Here is a 16275-nt window from a genome sequence, read left to right on the forward strand (position 1 = left end):
CAGTCTGGCTACAACTGTCTCTCGAGTTTCACCCCCTCCACCAGAGCTATCTTTAGGTTGAATACTGAGGATGATGTCCAACACATCTTTGGAAACTTTACTTTGATAAATGATATCCGCATTGGGGTGCAAACCAAACACCTCTGGTGTGTCATAAGCAGGAAGGCTCTAGATAGTAAAATATAAAAAAAGCACAGCTGGAGACTGATTTTTAAGTCAATCATAAAATACATTTTAAAAACCAAAACAACAACAAAACTCCACCAAAACAAATGAACAAACAAAAACCCAACACACAACAAAACTAAATAGCAAACAGGAAAAAAAACCCTTACATTGTAAAGCAAGAGCCTAGACCTCTTCAAAAAGTCTTAGGGCAAATAACTAGCTGTGATCTATTTGTCATGTCACAGCCCAAATCACACCAAACGAATTCAGTTTTAGCATCTATGTGCTTCTTTAATAGTAAGCTTGTACTTTCATATATCTACACCTTTTATTTCTGTGAGGCTGTACCCAGTGTCTGGACTCCACACTTTGACCTCTTTAATAACTGTGTGCCTTTAGCTATGGCTCTCAAGCAAACCACATGGAAAAGAATATATTCCTGTCATGACACAATAACATTGAGGGCAACAATTAATTGTCACTGCTAAATGTGGAGCAAGAGACTATTGAAATATGCAGATTCAATCAAGAATCAATATTAATAAAGAATTTGTGAATAAAAGGCAAAATACAGGTATTCAGAAGAAAAGACAAAATATAGGGAATCAGGAACTTACGAAAAACAAGTGATTAGGTTTCATTTACCAACCTGTATGTACTGAAGGTATTGATCTACTGTAGTACATTTGGGTATGCTGTATCCTTTGTAAAAGGCGAATTCCTGACTGAATGTATTTTCACTGAACCAAACCTTTACGAAGGTGTTCATGAGTCTTTTGTCATAGTCATCTGTCACACGACCACCATACTGGATCTCACCTATCATGTAACAAACAGTACTCCAGGAGATCCCCTAAAACAAAGCAGAAATCACTGACTTCAGCTAATGCTTTTCCTGCCTACTTACATGGCCCTTAGTAAGAACAGCTGATATACCAAATCCTGCATGTCTGTCCCTTTTGGAAGAAAGTTCCTTTCTTATTACTCCTTTTTCCTATAGTCCTGCATTTCCAGAACACCTTCAAGGACTTCTCAAAATATAACTCGTTGACAACTAATTCAAGAGCATCCTGAAGATGGCAAGAGGGGTACATCTGCATTCCAATCCTGCTTTCCAATTTAAAATGCCAATCACAAAATGATCCACCACAGACCACTCTATGACAACTGATCATATGAAAGAGAAGAATATAAGAGAAATTCTTACAAAATCATTTAAAGCCACTTTCAATTTGTTCATGCTTCCAAGATAGATTGGAGGGTCAAATCTTATTATTTTTACTCAAAAGAGATTTAAAAAAATGAGTATTTTACACAGTCATCCATTTTCAACAAATTGACTTAATTAGCATTGAAAAGAAGGTCTGTATTTCTAAGGTGTATCTTTCTGAGATGGTTGGGAGGGCTTTTTCTTAACAGGCTAACAGATAAATTTAACACACACTGGATTAAAAATCTAATTTAAGTCTGCTGCACTATAGACATGCATACTTGGAATATTGAATGTTTGTGAAAACAGAAAACAAAAAGTTACAATCACGTCTGTGTTTCAGTTATTAGGAACCATTTATATACATTCCACTACTGGAAAGATCCATCATTTTAATCCACCATCCCCACAAAAACATTAATTACCTTCTTGGCATCCCTGCGACTCAAGTGGTTTCGAATGAACTGCACAGCAGCATTGAAATCAGCTTGATTAAACTCATAGGGTATATTCCAACCCAGAGATCCAAACTTGCGTCTTTCCTGAACAGTGGAGTGTAGAAAGGCTACAGCATACAACATTGGTTTCCATTGTACCGATTTACTGACATCTAGTAAATCCTGGCTGACACCTATTGATAGTAAATGAGCTTTATAAGAATCACAATAATAGTCTTTTCCAAAGCTACTTCAAATCAGTGCTAAAACACCACTCTAGAGATATTCACTTGGCTCTCTGCCTCTCCCAAGAGTAAATTATTGCCCAACAAAGCGTTCTATGCTGGAGACAGTTTATAGCATGTTATTAAGTTGCTCAAATTAAAAGGGTACACTTCATGAAAAAAACCCACAGTTTACTAATAACTGAATTCATGTTACGTTGCTTTCTGCACAGACCCTTTGTCCTTTATTTTATGTGATATAACGAGCACTTGACAGCAAACGTCATTTTTCTGCCAAAAGATAAAGAAAATTAAAAATCTAAACATTTTGAACTGAGATATTAGATGCCAACATTTGAGACAAGAAAAAGCATTTTCTGTTTCGCAGTCCAATTAGTTCTGGCAACAGAACTTCAGCAGATCTTTTTAATTTTCACAACTTCTAGCTCATACTAGTTTACAAATACTATGATTGACTATAACATGGCCACACAATAAGAAAAAGTCCAAAATTTAATTTTAAATTATTACCATTCAAGCACTCACCACTATATGTTCTCTTCAGTCCAGCTCTGAGCCCCTGTGGTGGTTCATTGGTAAACTTAATAGACATTTGAAGAAGGGTGATGGGGAACTGTTGGTGAATGTCAGTCGTCATCCATAATCGAAAGCTTTCATGGACAGTCTCTGTCTCTATTATAGTGTCCATCAACTCATCCAAAAAGTCAAGTCCAAGGTGGCAGTTTTGCAGAAGTGCCCAACCTCCCTAGTTTAAAACAACAAAATAGAAAGTTATCAGCATTTTTCACAAACTGAAATCACTCCTCAAGGTGAGCTAAGCTGTGGGCTGTTCCTTCTGGAGGTAGTGTTAGCTAGCTTGTTTTTTAAATCTAATCAAGTGGTCCTTACTTATCCCATCTGGTCTTCTCAAGTTGTCTCTACCTTTTCCATTTCAGTCCACTGAAAATATACCTAGTCATGACTATAATGTTGCTAAACGCTGATAAATTTTTACCTACATATTGAAGCTCAGGAGTAGCTTCATAGAGCAAGCTGCTAAACCTTTTTCCTAACAAGAATCACAGAAAATAACCAGATATACATACTTTATTAATCTATTGCTATCAATCAATAAATACCAAACTTTCTCATATGAACTACCACAATTCACATAGCCATCTCACACACCTTCATTAAGAGGGTACATGAGACAGTGAGGGAAAGTAACTGCACTTCTCTTAAATAAAAAAAGAGGTGCTCCTCTTCTCTATTTTTGGATTAGTTTCTTATCATCTGATCTGCTTATTAGCTTTTTATGAGTAGTTGTGAAACAAGAATTTGAGAGAAAAACAGGTTGAACAGATAGGGAATAAGCTCATAACACAGAAGTGTAAGAAGCTTAATCTTTCCTCATTAACAGGCATAGCAGTACTATCACCTGAAGGGCAAAGCATGCTAAATTGGAACAGCTCACCTTTTCTTTCTCATACAGTTCATTTTATTCTTTAATTCATCCATGTTTCACTTGTAAAAGACCTGTGCTCTTAGTTTGTTCCTCCTAAATCCAAATCCAGACCACAGCAATACAAAATATTTTGCTATACAACCTTCTTTTTCTCAAGTTCATGTCACTATCAATAATATATTTGGAATTCATCTTCTTTATTTAACAAAATACATTTATATTACTGAAAATATGAAACTGGAAAGATGCTCTGAAATGACTGATGAAGAATACTTACTAATCATGTAATCAAAATAATCAATTCAGTTATGTTCATCAGTTAACAACCTACAACAAAAATTCCATTTTATATGAAAACCACTCCATACTAAATGAAAAACATCTGCACATTACCAAAATGCTTGTTATGCAAATTAAATTACTCTGAAGAGAGAGTTCTATTGCTTAGGACACATATCTATACAAACAAATACAGATTCTTGCATCAGCATTGACTACCCACCAAACAACTTTATTTCATGACAGATTTTTTTAGTTCTAACTGTTTAAGACATATACAAAAAGCATTCAGATTTTTGTCTCTTACATGAGCCATTGTCTGCTGTAGAAGTTTACGAGCATGGATTTCTTGTCCCTGACCCATGGAAACACAACACGTTTCTGTCTTCAGTCTTTTTCCCAAAGCAATAATCGAGTCCGTAGGATCAGAGCCCATGGAAAGAAAGCATATGAGAGGAGTACGCGGATCTGACTCTTCCCATGTTTCCTCCAAATCCAAGACGACTCCCTCTACGTATTTCTCCCCCATAGTGTCAATGATGTATTTTCTTGCCTATATTAAAAAGGTAAATATAACCTGTAACCTAACCATTTGATACGATTTTCTTCCCAGTGTAAATACAACCAGTAAGTCAACTGAAGAGCAAAGTCTGCGATAAATTTATATCAGAAATACAAATATGATAAGTCAACTGAAGAGCAAAGCCTGCAATAAATTTATATCAGAAATACAAATATGCAAGAAGCTTATTTTTGCATGCCAATACATCATACTCTCTTTGAAGGTGCTATTTCTTACAGCCTTAATTTTTAAAAAATATTCTATTACATATATATGCATCTATTGTTACATATAATAACTATAAATAAAATATAATAAAAATATGAACCTCTGTAAAACTTTAGAAAGGTTTTAATGACTTAAGGATGGAATCTCCATTAGGTAGTGTAATTTCTAGTCTTAAAATCTAGAAAAAAAGGAGGAAAGGATTAAATATGTGCTTCAAAGCTGTTAGGTCTTTCCCATCTTCGTGGTTAAACAATGAATTAACAGTAGCAATGATGAAAATAACTATCACTAAGTAGAAGATCCAGAGGAACAGGTGAAGACCATCTCTGTTATTCCTTCTTTATCTTTCAAAGTGCTATTCTCTTTTTTACTAAGAAGTAGAAAAGGCTCTTTGAAACAGTCTGAGATGGTCTTGTATTCTTTCCTGCTACAATGCTTTTGTCTTCAATCAATCTTCCCCTTATTACCCCTGGGTTACTTCTCAGAGATAAAAGATATTCAGCATTAAGCACTTGATAAATTATCAGCTTTCATAAAACCATCATAAGATGAAAGTGCCTCCATTAACAGTAGCAAGGAACTAATTTTGCATGAGCTGTTTCAAACACATCGCACACGTTGTAGAGATTCTTCGTAAAGTACTGTTTAACCTATTGACTGCAGTTACACCAATAATTTTCTCTGAATCCAATCACAATGTCTAAAGATTTGTATCCATAAAATTAATACCACACTAGTAGTGATCATTCCACTTTCAGTAAATTGTCATTAATTGCTCTGAAATTGTCAGCAATTGCATCATTTTTATTCTTTTGCATAGGAGAACATCATAAGGAATAAAAATAGGCTCCTGTAAGTTGATTTTTTTTAAAATAGCTGCAACCATTTAATAAACTTCAATTTTTTATTTCTCTCCTTTTTAAATAGATGGCTTTAACTTAAAACTATTGAATAGACTTTAATACAGAGTTTTCTAAAGTGGGTCTAGTTCTTCCATGCAAGAAGTGGTTCCTCAATTAAACTGCCTTCATGTTTTGTTTCCTCTAAGCCAACTGAGTTAAAATATTTTAATTCAGCCTAACATGAGGACACTTCTACAAGTCCAGTAAGTAAGCAAGGACAGTCAAAAATACCTTCTGAACTGACAAAGAGAATTTGCTTCCAGCAGAAATCCTATCTCCTCAATAAAGCTAATATTTGTTTGACATATTGGAATAGTTTTGCTAACACTGCCCTTGTAACAAATGCATAAATTGTCTGAAAAGAATTTCAGAAAATGCAATGTAAAAGTCTATTACAAGAAGGTGCTTAGCATTATGTTAGAAAGTACTGAACTGCAATCTGGTAACTATTATTCTAGTGATACCTAAATAGACCATGTTGGCTATATAAATGTACCTGGGCCATAGTCCTGTCAGGACACCAAGATCTGATAAGAAGAAGATGTCTGAAGCAGTCCAAGGATTGACCATAGCCACTAGGAACCAATTCTTCTTCAGGATTCTTACTATCAAACCAAATTTTCCATTGTTTCTCATCCCTGGAAATCTGCAGTTATATTGTCAAAGGAGTAAATCTCACTAAACAGACATCATATATGCACTGCCACTAGGTCACATACTTTCAGTGAGGGTCAGAGACATGTAATTTACACACAGGCATTTATTTATGAATATTAGTATATGATTTAGTATGGCTATTCAAAAATTATAGGATAAACATTCAGATTTTAAGTATAGAATTGCAGAATGCAACATCAGTAAGTATTGTCAGAAAAAAAAGAGCTACTACTCAGTGTTTTCCATTAACAATATAATAGCACAGCAATGTCAGAACACAGATAGTTAGGCATAGATACAGCTTTGAGAATGCTAGGTACATAACTGGTCCTCACATGAATGTACAGAAAGTACTCTTCACATATACCAAAAGCTATTTACTTACTCCATTAGCTGCAATACACTTAGTGTCCAGTAAGACTATTCATACAAACACTGGATTTACTGAACACCTTTTCTCTAACTTTTACTCCACATAATCAGAAATATTGGAACAAGCATCATTAAACACAGTGTAAGAAAGCACAACAGGGATGCAAGAAAATCTAACTACCAGAAAAATAATCAAGTTGCAATATGTGAATTGGATAATAGCAAGTTGCATCCCAATCTGACAAATATCATAATTTTATCAAGTGTGAACATTCTACTTTCTTCTTACCTTCCTGGGGGTTTTAAGTCTTTTTATCAACATAGGTTGATAAGCAACTGTGGCTATCTGCTGTTAGTTTCATTCTGTTCTATAAAGTAAACCAATTTTCCACCTTGATCACTTGATCACTACCAGACAATCACCGTCAAACAAGAGATTAATTTTTAAAAGCTCTTATGTACCTGATCAAGAATCTCTGAAAATTGTTCAAGTTTACTAAGTTCCACTAAGTTCAGCCAAGTCATATCCAGAATCCATTTAGCTGGCTTAGGAGGACAAGCTTTAAGGTCTAGGGAAGCACCACCTGCAAGAAATTGATGGTCCTAAAGAAATCTCTGAGTTAGGCAACATGCAAAATGAAGTCTCTTGGGAAGGTAATACAAAGTGAATTCAAACTTTCAAGCAAACACACTGCTTGCATGCAGTTCAGGCCAAAGCCATGAACTTGTCACATTCAGCTAAGAGACTGTTATTTGTTTAAACTGTTAGCATCACTTTCTGTCCTATTTGCTGCTGTTACCAAATAAACTAAAACATGTTTAGTACAATAATTTTTCTGAGTCAAAGATGTACCTAGTGGTATTTGAACGGCAGACATAAACTGTGAAAGTATACTTAAGAATATTCCATCTAAATTCTCACAGTTCCAAAGATATCGATATTCAGTGTGCTGCTAAAAATTAGAACTAACACACAATGTTATTTGTCACCAGATTGGAATGATAAGCATGTCTTCTCACAATTGACTGGCTTCTATTGTGCAAAAGGAAGGAGTAAATTGACTAGGAGACATAACTACACAAATTTTCTATAATAATGTGCATGCTCTACTCATCCGCAATTCCAACCTTTAATAAGTGTCAGAAATTCTTCATGCTTCACTCTGTTTCTTTGCATATCAATCTTCAATGTAAGCAATAACGTGAAAAGAAATTTGTGCTCCTCATAGAGTCCTCGGGCAGTGTATTTGAACACTTCATATGTCATATGTTCAACAATATTAGTAATCCTCTTGCTGGTTATAGGGCTCTTGCTAGACCTGTCAGAAGAAACACATGCATTGAATGTTGATTTGTCTAGGCTTTATAAAGGGGAATACTATGCAAATGACAACAAACCAAAGTTCAGTGTTTGCAAAACATGAAAAATAATAGATTAAAAACACAGAACATCAGACAGCAAGCTAACAACAACTTTCATATTGAAGGAGCATCAAAAAAAATCCTTTCTAATCAAGCCTTTTTGTATAGCTGAAAATTAATGTAGTATAATGGTTTTTAAATTTCTGATACCAAATTTAGAAGGACTGGAAGGTTCTTTGCATCGGTAGGTAACAGACAAAGGCTTATAGGTATTGAAACTGAAAATTCCTGCTCAAGATTGTAAGAACAGTCCTCTTTCTGATATTAGTTTGCAACAAATCTTCACTGTACTATAAGCACCTTCAGTACTCAGTAAATACAAATAATACCTATTGTTAGCTAAATTACCTGGCTAAGGAGCGATCAAAAAGTCCCAAAAACTGCCGAAGCGAAGTCTGATACATGACATTGACCATGCTCATTTCAGTAATAAGGAAGTACAAGATGCTACCTCGAGTTGCAACTGAAGAACAGGAAACAAGAATGTGTTCAAAGTAGAAATGCAGAGCAGAAAACTGTAACTCTCCACAACATGTACAGTGAGTTTAATGGCACTTGAAGATCCTTGACTTGCTCTACTCTTTACACTCCAGAAAAATAATAAAATAATTCATATAATCCTCATTTATACATCAGCATGAAATAAATCCTTTTTTTAATTAATGCATACTCTGTAAAGCCCAGTTTGCAAATATGACTATACCTGGATAGTGCTGGATAGTACACTGCAATATCCAGATTGTGGGTAAAACATAAAAATTATAGCTATTTGAAGTATGGCTTGAGTATCCAAATTTCTCTTTACAGACTTTTACAGCAGTCATATAAAAGCCAAATGAACTATACTGATTTAACTTACCCAGTATTGATTTAACTTACTTTCGGTAGTCAATTAGTTTTAAATACAATGGTTTTACAAAATTTGCAATGCTTTCTGTTACACTAACTGTAACATTTTACACATTTCGTAAAATGCAGGTAATTCCAGAGAGCTCTTTTCTTTTGTTCACTTCCTTCATGTTTTCACCTGTCAGTTAAAAGCCAAAAAACTGATGAAATATGCTGACTATAAGAACCTAAGGATAAATGAAGCATTCATCGGAGCAGATATAAACAGTATTTAGCATTATACTTGTCCCATGTAAGAATGTCAACATGTTGAACTCAAACACACAGTTACCTAAACACCCTAATGGTACACTTGTGTATAGAGCAATGGGAAGTCTACAAAGAGATAAGATCATTCCATTTTAGAAATGAAGCATAACAGAGACTATGTTCTCCATTATAGCTCAATATCCATTTTATCCACATGAAGCATAACATAGACTATGTTCTCCATTATAGCTCAATATGACATTTTCTAAATAGGTTTTTCTTACAGGAAAACATGGATCCTTCCCACCCATTATGGTCTTTCTGATCTCATCCTATTATTTCACCTACTCTCAGTAGTGATGTTTTAAATGTACAGTCCAGCCATTTCTGTTTCATCACTACCTCCACTTCCACATGAAGCATAACATAGACTATGTTCTCCATTATAGCTCAATATGACATTTTCTAAATAGGTTTTTCTTACAGGAAAACATGGATCCTTCCCACCCATTATGGTCTTTCTGATCTCATCCTATTATTTCACCTACTCTCAGTAGTGATGTTTTAAATGTACAGTCCAGCCATTTCTGTTTCATCACTACCTCCACTCACCAGGTCTGTACTCTTCACGGGCTGAGTTTATCTGTACTTCAGTCTCAGCAGAAGTTTGTAGTTTCTGTGTTACATCTTCAGCAGTCTTCTTAGTGTTACTCAATACAATTAGTAGACTCTCATCATCTGCCAGAGAACTCTTAGTGCTTGTAAGTCGGAACAAAAGGTTATCTTCTAGGTCCTTAATCCTCCTTTTGTTTATAGTCACATCTTCAATAAGATCAGTTCTTTCTTTCTCTAACTCCTATTGGAATACATGGTAACATTTGGAAAACAGAAGAGCAATCAAAAATAAAACCAAAATAAAACATTTAGTATCAAAAATATTGATCCTACTAAGACAGTGTAGGTTAAGAGTAAGGGCACTAATGTGGGGAAAGAATTCCAGTGTTATTTCTGACACAACATCTATTGCCAGGTTTCTGATCCTGCTGCATTAGTAAGCATTGATAAATCATTAAAACAAATACTATGGAATATGCTCATATCATGGTCTAAAAGAATTAGTTCACAGCAGTAATTGTATTTCTCTCTTTCTGAATCAGAGAAGAGACATGCGAACGCTTTTCCAGGAACACGATTCTATTTCGTTCCATCTTGTGATGGTGACCATATCCCTGTACTCAGCATTGGTTAAACCACACCTCAAGTACTGTGTTCTGTTTTGGACCTCTCACTTTACAAAGGACATTGAGGCACTGGAGTGAGCCCAGCAAAGGACAGTAAGGCTCATAAAGGCTCCAGAACACATGTTGTATGAGGAATGGCTGAGAGAATTCAGTTTTTTAGCCTTGAGCAGAGCAGCTAGAATACTAGATCTTGTTAATATTCATAAAATATAAAAGCTGCTACATAGCTTCTATCATTCTGTCACAACATGATTCACAAGTACAAGAATTTGCATCAACGGTTCCTTACAAAACTTCAGCCTTTTACCACCACAAATCTTGAAATATGAACGTGAAAATCCAAAAAGCCATAAACAGTTCTTGCATATTATACCTCCACTACTAATCTGACACATCTGACACTAAATAAGCAAGATTTTTGTCAAATTATATAACAACTGTTGTATCAAAATAATTTTATCATTAAAACAGTATGTTATACTACATTCAGACATGCTATCAAGGCTGTCAAATCTGATTATTCCAAGAAACGGAATAGAATTAAATTTACACAGATATAGCAGCTGCCCTTTGACCTTCTTATGCTTCACTCACATCTTGCCACTGGTTTAACATTCTGGTGGAAAAGAATAAATCAGTACCAGCACTCTATCAGTAATCAAGCAATTCTGTGAGATGTAAGCAACACAGATTCTAGTAATGGGCATGCCAGACAACACAAGAACAGAAAGTCAGACACTGCAGAAACTTTTAATAACATGCTGCAAATGCTCCTTTTCTTTGTTGCATGTCTAAATCTCATTCATTCTAAAAGCAGAACCATATCAGAGACATTGAAATGGTAAGAGGGATATAAATGCACATACAAACCTTGAAAAATACCAATTACAGAAAAATAACCTCTTCTAGTTTTGGGGCAGAAGTTCCATACACACATTATAACACTGTGTATGACCAAGAAGTCACGCTGCTCAAATCATTTAGCAAGCTGTCTCACAGTAAAATAATGACACTACCTCCTTACCAAAGGCTACAAAAGGTAGCAAGAATCCAGACACCTAGGAGGAAAATCCCCTGATTCCCAAAGGTGCATAATTAGATACCATAGGAAAAAAGGGTTTGGATGGTGGGATATGTTTGAATTGACTCTTCAGGAAACCCTGAACCACAGGGTGCAAAAACAGAGTCCAGGTTAACCAAAAAGTGTTAAGTATGTTCTATGGAAGTCCCCCTGCCTGTCAAATGGTCCACTTGTCACCTATCTAGAAGGAATATCCCTACATGGTCTCAGACAAAACAGTAGTGAATATACTACTCTGATAAGCTGTTACAGAGAGCACAGTATGTCCACTCATTAGACATTCCAAGGTAGTGGCAAAGACACCCCCAAATAGTAGAACAATTTTAGATTGGAAGAAATTAAATAGTTTGATCTCCTGCTCAAAGCAGGCCTAAGTAGTTCAATTGCTCAAGGCCACGTCCAGTTGTGTCTTGAACCCTTTCAAGAATGGAAATTCCACAAAATCCCTGGGTAATCTGTTCCTGGTTTTGACCACTAATATGTAATCAGGTTTCCCTGGGTTTCAACTTGAGTCTGTTACTTCTCAGTCCATTGCAAAACCTCTGAGAAAAGTCAAGCTCCTTTATTTTCTGTGTCCTCCAAGCAGCAAGTGCAGTGACTGGAAGAATTTGTTAATAAATTGACTGTCATCTGCAGGAATGTACTGTATTGTAGGACCCAAGAAGTGAAGTTTGGCATAAAACTTTGCGACTATACACAACACAGTGTGTTTCAGATAGACAGTGATAATTTCATTACGCAGTGGGTTGACAAGCTGACAGCTTGTGGTTGAAGTAAAGCTGATGGTGGAATGAAGCTGTCTGACAAAATACAGACCTTCACAGAATGAGTGTGATTTCTCTCATGAGATCCATGGACTGTTTGGGAATGAAATGCAACTACTCAACATGAACAAGATAACTGAGGCTATTAACAAGAAACATCTTACACTGGTGAGCAGAAGGGGGTGGTGTTGGACATACAGGAGAACCTCAATAGATACCAAATAAGGGAACAAAGACATTACTCTCATTTCTCTCTAGCAAAGGTAAACTGGAACTATTGCCAAAATCTTAGTAAATATGCAGTCATAGATAGAATCATGTAATTTTAGGGGCTGGACTGCAGATTACAGACCATCAAGTCACAACTCCCTGCCATGGGCAGGGACACCTCCCCAACAGATGAGCATGCTCAGGGCCTCATCCAGCCTGGCTTTGAATACCACCAGGGTTGGGGCAGCCACCACTTCTCTAGGCAACCTGTTTCAGTGTTTCACCACTCCTACAGTAAAAAACGTTTTTCCAATATCTAACCTAAACTCCCTCTCTTCAGTTTCAACCTTGTCCTATCATTGCAGTTCCTAATAAAAAGTCCCTCTCCAGCGCCCTTGTAGACCCCCCAGATACTGAAAAGTTGCTATGAGGTCTCCACACAGTCTTCTCTTCTCCAGGCTGAACAGCCCCAGATTCCTCAGCCTGTCTTCATAGGGTAGATGCTCCAGCCCTCTTACCAACTTTGTGGCCTCCTCTTGACTTGCTCCAACTGTTCCATGTCCTTCCTGTGTTGAGGACACCAGAACCATACACAGTATTCCAGGTGGAGTCTCACAAGAGCAGAGTAGATCACCTCTTTTGGCCTGCTGGCCACACTCCTTTTGATGCAGCCCAGGATTCGATTGGTTTTCCGGGCTGCTAATGCACACCGCAGCTCATGGTGAGTTTCTCATCCACTGTCACTCCCAAGTCTTTCTCCACACTGCTGGTCTCAATTACTTCCCCAGCCAACTTGTAGGTTTGCCTGGGATTGCCCTTGCCCAGAGGTAGGACCTCGCACTTCATTTTGTTAAACTTCAGGAGGTTTGCATTGGCCAACCTCTCAAGTCCCTCTGGATGCCATCCCTTCCCTCCAGCATGTCGACTGCCCCACACAGCTTGGTGTTGTCAGTGAACTTGCTGAGGGTGCACTCAATCCCACTGTCCATGTCGCCAACAAAGATGATGAACAGTAGCAGCCCCAGCACTGACCCCTGAGGGACACCACTAGTCACTGGCCTCCATGTGGACAATGAGCTGCTGACCACAACTCTCTGCATGCGACCTTCCAGCCAGTTCTTTATCCACTGAGTGGTCCACCCATCAAGATCCATGTCTCTCCAATTTAGAGACAAGAATGTTATGTGGGACAGTGTCAAACGCTTTGCATAAGTCCAGGTAGATGATATCAGTTGCTCTGCCCCTATCCACAAATTCTGTGGCCCCATCACAGAAGGCCACCAAATTCATCAGGCATGACTTGCCCCTGGTAAAGCCATGTTGGTTACTACCAATCATCTCTTTACTTTTCATACACCTAAGCATAGCTTCCAGGAAAATCTCCTCCATGATCCTGCCAGGCACAGAAGTGAACTAATCAATAGTTCCATGGTTCTTCTGATTTCCCCTTTTTGAAAATGGGGATTATATTTCCCTTTTTCCAGTCATCAGGGACTTCACCTGACTGTCATGATTTCTTGAAAATTATAGATAGCGGCTTAGCAACTACATCCACCAGTTCCCTCAGGGCTCAAGGAAGAATTTCATCAGGATCCATGGACTTATGCATATTCAGGCTCCTGAGATGGTCTCGAACCTAATCCTCTTCTACAGTGGGTTTAGGGGTTTAATTCTCCCAGTCTCCACCTTTGCCCTTCTTGGTCTGGTCAGAATGTCTAGTGCATAGTGTCTCTTATGACATCGATATTGCCTAACCTTGCAGTTACAGGCATTCAATGTTCAGTAGTTTAAATTATATCAATCAGCCTCCCTCCAGAATGGCTGGTGGCATGTTGATTGGGATTGTCATCCTGAACTTGGACTTCCTCAACTAATACATCTGCAATGTCAAAATAAGTAGGTAGCCTGCTGCCCCTTGGAGCAAGGAAGTAACTAAGTCTGAATCCCTTGCACCAGGTTGTGTTCCTATGAGCTCTACAGTGTGTAGACAGAAGAATATCGGCTTTTATTCCAGGCACTTTTCCTTTTCACAGGCCATTCTCATGAGGTAGGAAAAATAAGGTGAATATGGTACAGTTGCAACAATAACAAGGAATAGAAACTTCACATGAACAAGTCAATTGCTTCTGTGCCAATTTTTAAACCATCACAAATAGGTTATACTAAGAATAATTACAACAGAGAGAGACAGAAAGTTACCCTGCAATATGGCAATAGAGGGTAATAAACTAAAACGAAAGTAAAATATTCTACAGGTAAATGTAAGAAGTACAGACAAGAAAATACATGCAATTAATTCTTTTACCTGTTTCTCTGTGAGAATGACTCTGCCTAAGAGTTGATTTTCAAGACCTTTCATGGTCACAGTAAAGTCAATGATGGAGGTTCGAGCACTAATTTCAGGAGAGTAACATGGATTTGACAGTTTTGTAGTAATGTAAAGTCTGAAGCCACTCATAACATCTACTTCCTTATCACCAACTTTCACCTTAAGAAGAGGATTCAAAAGAAGTCTTAAGATATCAAGAACCAGGACAAACTCTTTCAGATACTGCTTATAGAAAGAAAGGTTACAATTGTTCTTTTTAAAGGCATAAAAATCCCATTTTAAATTATATGTCTGATGAAAACAATTTGTTGAGAATATCCATGAATCACTTTCAATGCCCCATTCATACATTATTTTAATTTTTAAAAGCTGTCATAAGCAAAGGGATAAGGAATTCTATACATTATGTATATTAACTATTTGTGATCTTAAACTCTACCCATTCTTTTGCATTAGTATTAATCGAATTTAAACATGAGTTTAATTTTATATAAGACCTATATATACAGCAGGACTTACTTTGTTAAGCGCAAGGGTGGGAGAAGGGGAGGAAGGGACGTTTCCACTTGTTTGCCCATTTATGTTATTTTTACCTTGTTGGATGAACTTGTTTTAATGATGTTTCTTTCCAAAATATTATCTAGTACTGGGTCAAGCTCTTCTCCAACATCTTCTACTAAAAGAGGTCTTCCCAAAGAAAGGCTGTCTTCTAAGTGATTTCTAAAATACTTGTGATTCAAAGAAGTGATCTAAAAATATAGACATATATTATGTTACGTGATTACTAAGCTTTCTTGTTTATGTTTATAAATTATCTCATTTAATTTAAATTTCTGCCAAAAATAATGATTCTATGAGTGGACTAGGATTAAGGCCAAGATTATGACCACAAGAAAAGATAGCATCAGCATGCCATATTCTCAGACCTCATGGAATGCAAATGTCTGTTTTTCAACTGCAAAAGTTGAAGCAAAGCAGCACTGAACATTTGCAGTTTTGATATCCCATGAGCGCAACTACTCAAGAATTTCACAGGAAAAATTCACAGCACCTTCAATTTTATCTTGGATAAAATCCCCTAGTCAAACTGCAGCAGGGTCAGTTCCAAAATCAGAGCTCTTCCAGGATTTTCTATCTCTACAATATTACAGGGTTACATTGAGCAAGACCTTAAATAGTCTTTACTTTAAAAAGTAGTCTTCAGTATAACTGTGATTAATTTTCAATATATGCACAAAGCACATTCAGCTCAGACTTTATCAAGTTTAAACAAACCAATAATCTTTTTTAACCATAAAAGGGTTCCACACCAAGATAACAATCAACATGAAAGTCATAGCAATACTCTCAGAGCCACTCTCTTACCACCCCTTAAACTCCTCTTTATGGTTTTCAGGGATTCTGTTTTTAAAGCTGGTTTATTGGTGTAAGCATAATAGTAGCAAGTAAAGACTTTCTCATATTTTCCCATTTGCCTTGAATTGGTGTATTGTACCTCAGACCGTATGTTGTGGCAATGCTGTCTTCCCCATATATATTTGCAGAATACTTAGCACCAGACATCCATACTAAGACAACCAATTATCAATAATGTCTGATCAAAAGGTGATAAAAATATCATGCTGT

General features: G+C 36.7%; 1 protein-coding gene across 1 annotated transcript in view; it reads right to left on the bottom strand.

Moving 5' to 3' along the window:
• Window positions 1-16275, bottom strand: part of LOC103798160 (dynein heavy chain 5, axonemal-like) — a gene marked incomplete at its 5' end in the record, with an annotated part of 107827 nt that overhangs the window by 6173 nt on the left and 85379 nt on the right. Inside the window, 12 exon segments of the mRNA XM_009070408.1 lie at window positions 2-168; window positions 818-1021; window positions 1804-2009; window positions 2586-2805; window positions 4091-4336; window positions 5972-6121; window positions 6967-7088; window positions 7633-7823; window positions 8275-8389; window positions 9637-9880; window positions 14626-14808; window positions 15243-15398. Of these exon segments, the coding sequence (XP_009068656.1) occupies window positions 2-168; window positions 818-1021; window positions 1804-2009; window positions 2586-2805; window positions 4091-4336; window positions 5972-6121; window positions 6967-7088; window positions 7633-7823; window positions 8275-8389; window positions 9637-9880; window positions 14626-14808; window positions 15243-15398 (2204 nt within the window).

Source organism: Acanthisitta chloris, unplaced genomic scaffold (assembly GCF_000695815.1).
Source record: "Acanthisitta chloris isolate BGI_N310 unplaced genomic scaffold, ASM69581v1 scaffold1562, whole genome shotgun sequence".
Classification (NCBI taxonomy): domain Eukaryota; kingdom Metazoa; phylum Chordata; class Aves; order Passeriformes; family Acanthisittidae; genus Acanthisitta; species Acanthisitta chloris.